Here is a 6,729-nt window from a genome sequence, read left to right on the forward strand (position 1 = left end):
TGAAGAGCCGGCGTTACGTGTTTYCGAGAAAATATCTGCGGAAGATTTATGGTCATGGGTCATGTGATCCGAATGGACGAAAACATAACAGCTCTAAAAGTATTTGACGGGAAGTAGAGGGAGAGAAAGACCTCCACTCATGTGGTGAAGGATCTGGGTTATTGATTTCACTTGGAATCTCCAATTGGTGGCAAAACGTGAAAAAGAAGGACGACTGTCGCGGTGTTGTAAAATAATAAAGAAGAAGAATACTATCTTTTATAGAGAGCATTGGATCTTCCAGTAAGATTATGTTCTAGCATACAAGGAGAAAACCACCAAGCAGTGCCTTAAAAGCAAATTTCCTATTTTCATAGCTGTAGATGGTTGGCTGCCTGGAAGTCCAAATTTGGACTACAGTCTGTGGTCAGGGTTGGAGAACATGGCCTGTTGAGTATCATTTGTAGAATCTTACACAATCTTTAGTTCGAGTAATACCGTCAATGCCAATTAAAATCGGGCTGCCATTGATCAATGGCCGTTGTACCGTTTAAAAGCTAAGTGTGAAAGCAAACACTGACCATTTTGAATAAAATATAATCAATATTACTATTCAAAAAAATATTATAGTTTATTTTTTACAACGGCCTGCACTTGTAACAGAACTTTTGGCAGCAATAAAGCGTTACCAAAAATTGGTTTTATCACAGCAATTAATTTATTAAATTAGAAGAACTTGGTATAAGACGCTATCTAAAAATTATATATGTGTGTATATTCACTTTCGCATTTGATGCATATTGTACATACATATATTTTACTTCTTTGTCCATGTGTATAAATGCAGGTGGCAAACACTGCCTTAGCCATTTTATTCGGTTTGCCGGYGAAGCATTATTATCAGCACGAAATTTGATTATTTATGACGCGATAAATAATTCAGTGACGGGGTGTATAATTTACACCATGGGGCACACCGAATCATGAATTTGTCATCATCAYCTAACAGTRCTTCGGCAAACATACACACATATAGTATGTTCACGGGTTAGAAATGCAGTTTGGACAAGTAAAAATATGTAGTAACTGCAGCAAAGTGTCTAAAAATTATAATAAACCGTTAGACGTGTTACATCCTGCTGGCTGTGGGTGTTGTGTGAATTAGTTGAATAACGGTATTTATGCAAAATTGGCCTTCAGTTATTCAGGCTAACTTCACATACATACATACATCTAACATATAATAATCATAATTTACAATAACAACGCGCTGCAGTTTAGCTTTGGTTTGGTAGGTAAAATGAAATAAATTTTGTAAGTGGCACATGGTTGAAACTAATTGCATTATAACCCGTTTTAGGAATTTTGTATCACTTAAGAATTTTTTTCCTTTTTATTTGAGATAAAATTTTCTCAGTATTCCTATGAATATCCTCCGATCTCGCATCTTCAGCTATCCAGGGTAACAGTAATAGRGAAATGGGACATATAACAGTCTGTCTGAAATTAAATTTCCGGTAAAGTGCAAATATACATTGCCGGAAGCGATGTTTGACTCTCTTSTTATAGGCGTAGTGTCATGGGAACCAAATCGCGAGTGCGACGACTGTTTGTTTGACTTTTTTTGATATTTGAGGTCAAAAATATCAATATAATCTTATAGAAGATTGTACCTGCTCAATTAAGCTTTTGCAGGTCGAATTATTTTATCCAACAGCAGATTGAAGAAGTGGCACGATATGAAGTCGCCTTGTTTGAAACTTCGTCTGGTCTCGAACGGCTCGAACGTCAAATTTCCCGAACTCGCTTTACATAAAATTTTTTTTATGTCTAATTAGTACAGATGTTTAGAAAACGAAATATATTCATTGTATTATTTTTGCAAATATGACAGTTTTCAAACCAATAAACCAATGAAACTAAGTGTTATACCTATGGCTGGGATTGAGTATATGAGACGAAGATTGATTWTGTTAAGACCAAGTATAATAAGTAGGGGGATTTCTGTATATTCTTGTACAGAATGCACCAGAGAAAGCCCTGCTCCAGTCTTTCTAGTTCTTCGTTTGTAATTGACAATGGTTTGAGGATATAACATCGCTCAAAAGCCGTTCCATGGATTCGCTTAACTAAACATTGGTCGATTGATTTCCAGAGAAACAACTCRGAATGTACTTCCTATAGGGAATTTGTTATACTCAAATAGGAAACTTTATTATGCGTTGGTAAGAGGATTCATGTCGCAGATAAAGCGCCTGGTCACCAGGATCACACGTAAGTACAGTCCGTTGTAAAGCCGGATAAAAACACCTCCTCTATCACAAATCTGATTTCTTTATTTATATTTCAACATTTTAACCTGCGTATCTAAAGGTGTGAGACCAGAGTTTTTTTAGTCTTGATCTGTTAAATACCAACATTCGCCAATAAGCTGTTGAGATGAAACTATTTCATTGTTCACTATCTCGGCCGAAGCCTTAAGTCAGCGAGCTTAAGAATAGTATAGGAGGCTGAGCTCCAGAGCAGTAAATCTACACCACGTCAGTTGGAAAGGCTAATGGATTTTTCGCTACAGTGCACTCCTCCACCACGAAATGTCTTCATAATGTTACAAATGACAAAAAGCGAAGATGTTTATTTTATGTTGTTGTATCGAGCAGAAGGTCTTAATCCTCCTGCACTGTTAAGTAGAGACTTTAACTACACAAAGCATCCATTCTATCAGCCTTTTTATGGTTTAATCAAAAATCCTTGAATCTCAACCCACACATAGATTAATAAACCCCCACGAAATCTGATATAAAACAGTGCGATTTTATGCAGCGCGCATTCGAACGTGCAATTTATACGACTGAAGCTCTAGCTCTGCTGTTTCATTTCTTCTATTTAAATTTTTTTTTATTTTTAATTTTTAAGAATTGTTGCATCCTTGGAATTCAATTCACTCACGCTGTGCAGTCAAATCCAAGCTCCGTCCGCTGCCACTGCCGCTGTAGCTGTGAGCGCCAAGAAATTTAATCGTGTGCATGCTGGAACACACAAATAGCTGTCGACGCACTCGAAAAATCTCGTATCTGGTATGACATAAAATATGGTAAGCAGTATAAATGATCGGACCGACCGCTACGTGCGGGCAGCMGTAGTCGCAGTGGCAGCATAAAAGGTCGCTCGCTTGCTGCACATTGTTCACTGTTCACTGCCAATATTGCAACACCTCCAGCTGTGCGGCTGTGGTGCGAAATAATACCCGCACACACAGAAAAAGAAAACAAAAAGAACGTAGAAGAATGCAATTTCACCGTTGTCGCAGCCTACATAGTGCTGTCAGCAAGGCAACTTTGGCTTCTGTCGAAGATTTATAGCGATTACGGAACACTTGGCAAGGTCCCATTGTGCCTATGCGGGCTTGTTATATGTATGCAAGAATGTGGGTGCATATTTTACACGCCTGCGCTCCAGAGCTAGCTTTAAAAAGGCATTAACTCGCAACTAGTGCATTTCGAGCTATGGCGCCTATGGATAACACAAGAAAATATTTTTTTTTTGTTTTGCTTTTGCTATAAACCTTTTCTTAATTCAATTCATGGAATTCAATTTTTATTGTTTTAATTTTTAATACATTCACAGTTATGTATGTATTAACAAAAAATACTTAAACATATTTTTTGAAAGTTTAATACAAAAGTTGTTTTTTTTTTATCAAAAAATAAAATCCTTATTTCATAAAAAAATCACACAAAAAATTATTGTAAAATGTCTGTTAAACGCTTAACGATGAGTCAGTGATTAGTGCAGCACTTTTATCAGTTTCAGGCAATGAAGTTTCTGGTACGCCAAATGTCCACGTCAGTTTGCAAACATTTGCGAAAATCATAATCACATAAGCCGAGGCTGTATAACGGATTAGTAGCCTTGAAGAAATGTAAACCACGCCCAATCTTTATAATATAACCGTTGCTGAGGCTAAAAGTAATCGGAATGCGATTAGTTTTGTTATAGATGTATTACAACGGTAACTTACACAATTTTACGGTCATGCAAAGTGTCTTCGAATTTTATGCTTAAAGTTACATTACGTTTTGCCATATCCGCTCTAATCTGCTCTAGCACGTTACTTTGGTTCTCCGGTGCTTTGGTATCAGTCTTTGTGACCACTCTCACATACTTGAGGTGGCGACAGTTTTTTACCAACAACTCTAAGAATGTTACAAGATTCTGAAACTGCATGAATATTTAGTTGTTGTGCGCGAGTGCTTATTATTTTCATTGCTATACACACATACTTGATACTTCTCGTACAGATATGGCTCCTCAAGTAGGACCTCTTTTACGTCCGCATTGAGGTACTGCCCGAACAGCGAGTGATAACTGTTGCCGGTAGAATTGTCATCTATTGCTTTATTGCTGACCAATTCGCCACGTATGACATGCTTCTGTACGCGGTCCTTAATTTGTTCAGCGCGGTCTATGTACTCCTTAATGCGTTCATAAAACACTTTCTTCTTGGTCACATCCGATTCGTCTGTTCAAGAGCAATAACAAAGATATGCAAACACATATGTAGAATGAAATGATTTTGTCCAGAACATTTGCTGAAATGCTTGCGCATGTTATTCCTTACCCCCAACCAGATCCATAAGTATTTGTATGCCATCTTGATAGAGATGTTGTGCCTCCAAAATTCGTCCGGCTTGATCACATTGCACTGCACGCATTAATATATCTTTGGCATTCATTTTTCCCACAAACATACGTCACAATCAATTTTATTAACCAAAGTTTCTTAATTTTTTTATCGCAAAATGGCGCTTTTACTTTGTATATGGCCGCCTTAAGGCACAACCAAACTAGTAACACTTATGATTTAAGACTACAACGAAACAAAAAAAAAAAAAAACAACCACACACTAAAAATTTGTTAAAATAAAACTAAACGCTTTAATAAACTATTAAAACAAACACAAAAAGATTTCGATACAATACTGACAAATGAATTTTTTTCCACTTCTTACTTTTTGATGACAAAGTTTTGTTTTCCTCAAAAGAAAATATTGTCAAAATTGACATTTGCAATAAACAAACAAAGGACGCTGACAGCTGTTGACTGTATACGCAAGCGTTGCCACATGAAAAGCAAGTTCTTTGGAACATAAACTTAACTTGGTTAAGAAGATATAATACTTTTAGACTAATAAATATGCTGGTTATAATTAAATTATTGCAAACAGAGTTGTTGCGTTTTTGGAASTAAAAATATAAAAAATAAAAACAATATGAACTAGTACTACAATCGAATAAATCAATTGCAATGAAATCACTCGAAGTGAATTTCAAATTACTTGAATTGTTAATATGGCAGTACCATAAGAATAGCTGGCATACTTTTAGGCTTGGCGGAATTAATTCAAATTAATAATTAGTACATTAATAATTTAGGTAAAGATTAAGTGAGTACATATCAAATTTTATTACTCAATTAATAAAATTATATCTTCAATTATAAATATGTAAATAATGGGTTGAAATTATTTGAATACTTAATTTATACCATTTTTGACAAATTGATGAACAGTGGTCTCAAACGTAAATATTAAAATAAAGTGCTGCGTTGTTGTTGTATCGTTAGAAACATCTTTAAAGTAATTAAGAGGATTKCTACTGAGTTGACAGCCATTGACCGGGCAAAACTTCGGGTCCGTTGTCGTTGTTATGTTAGAATGGTGCCGAGTTAACCGTCCTTGGCCGGATAAAAATTCGGTTACGTGGAAACGACTGTCGTGGGAACGGAATTAGTCGTCTGAAACTCATGCTTTAATTAAGTTCTGAATAGGGTCTATTCAGTTTGCTTCGACCTTTATAAAGGGTATTCCACTTCGAGGTTCCCCACTTTTTTTTAAAGAAAAAACGCAGACACTTCAAATTTAATGCAGAATGTTTTTATCATTTGAASATTATCTCTTTCAAATATCGGTCGCGGCTACGCCTCAGATGGTCTGTCYGTTGAGTCCAATTTTCGATAACTCGTTCGAGCAAACRTAGCGGCGGGGTCCGATGGATTGCCGGCCGAGCTACGACAACAGCAAACACGGCGGCGAAGAACTGATAAGTAKCATGCATCAGCTTCTTTGTAAAATTTGGTCTGATGAAAGCATGCCCATAGATTGGAATTTAAGTATGCTCTGCCCAATCCACAAAAAGGGAAACCCACAATCTGTGCCAACTACCGTGGGATAGGTCCCCTCAACATCGCATATAATGTTTTATCGAGCGTATTGTGTGAAAGATTAAAGTCCATCGACATCAAACTGAATGGAYCTTCTCAGTTTGTTTCTWTAGRCCTGGAAAATCAAYAACTGACCGGATATTCACCATGCGCTAAGTCTTGGAAAAGAGAGGAATTAATCGAACAGATATCATTGGCCTCAACATACGCGCCGCAAGTTCTGTTTTGTCCAAATGGAAAAGGAAGCGAAGCAAATGAGTCTGGTAGTGAACGAGAGCAAAACGAAATATCTCCTGCCATCAAATTAACAGTCGTTGCACGCGCGACTAAGCTCCAASGTCACTGTTGACGATCAGATCGAAGTTGTAGATAATTTCTTCTGTCTTGGAACCAGTAATAAAACGAACAATAATGTCAGTCTCGAAATCCAACGCAGAATATCTCTTTCCAACTGGTGCTACTTCGGACTGTCATTTGATAAGTTAAGTCCTTTCTCGACGAAAAAAGATCAAACTCTACAAGTTACT

The 6,729-nt window shown here is 36.7% G+C and overlaps 1 protein-coding gene across 2 annotated transcripts; it reads right to left on the minus strand.

Annotated features, from left to right (window-relative positions):
• Positions 1–3,722: 3,722 nt before the first annotated feature.
• On the minus strand, positions 3,723–5,013 carry LOC108968934 (MIT domain-containing protein 1). 2 transcript variants are annotated; one of them, XM_018933306.1, is made up of 5 exons: positions 4,992–5,013; positions 4,601–4,849; positions 4,263–4,501; positions 4,001–4,200; positions 3,723–3,942 (listed from the first exon to the last, which is right to left on the minus strand). In XM_018933306.1, exons 2-5 carry the CDS (start codon positions 4,728–4,730, stop codon positions 3,789–3,791), a joined length of 723 nt encoding a protein of 240 aa, XP_018788851.1. In that variant the 5' UTR covers positions 4,731–4,849; positions 4,992–5,013; the 3' UTR covers positions 3,723–3,788. The 2 variants fall into 2 exon arrangements, with proteins under 2 accessions (XP_018788851.1, XP_018788846.1); XM_018933301.1 differs by lacking the exon at positions 4,992–5,013 and having other exon boundaries at positions 4,601–4,917.
• Positions 5,014–6,729: the final 1,716 nt, after the last annotated feature.

Source organism: Bactrocera latifrons, unplaced genomic scaffold, assembly GCF_001853355.1.
Source record: "Bactrocera latifrons isolate USDA-ARS-PBARC rearing strain unplaced genomic scaffold, ASM185335v1 scaffold_104, whole genome shotgun sequence".
NCBI classification, from domain to species: domain Eukaryota; kingdom Metazoa; phylum Arthropoda; class Insecta; order Diptera; family Tephritidae; genus Bactrocera; species Bactrocera latifrons.

Excerpts from the sequence above, each read along its gene's own strand:
- LOC108968934 (XM_018933306.1), bottom strand. The coding sequence starts at position 4,730 with ATGTTTGTGGGAAAAATGAATGCCAAAGATATATTAATGCGTGCAGTG. Across the intron at positions 4,502-4,600 it reads ACTTATGGATCTGGTTGGGG|ACGAATCGGATGTGACCAAG; the intron begins GTAAGGAATAAC and ends GCTCTTGAACAG. Across the intron at positions 3,943-4,000 it reads TTGCATGACCGTAAAATTGT|CCTCAGCAACGGTTATATTA; the intron begins GTAAGTTACCGT and ends GATTACTTTTAG.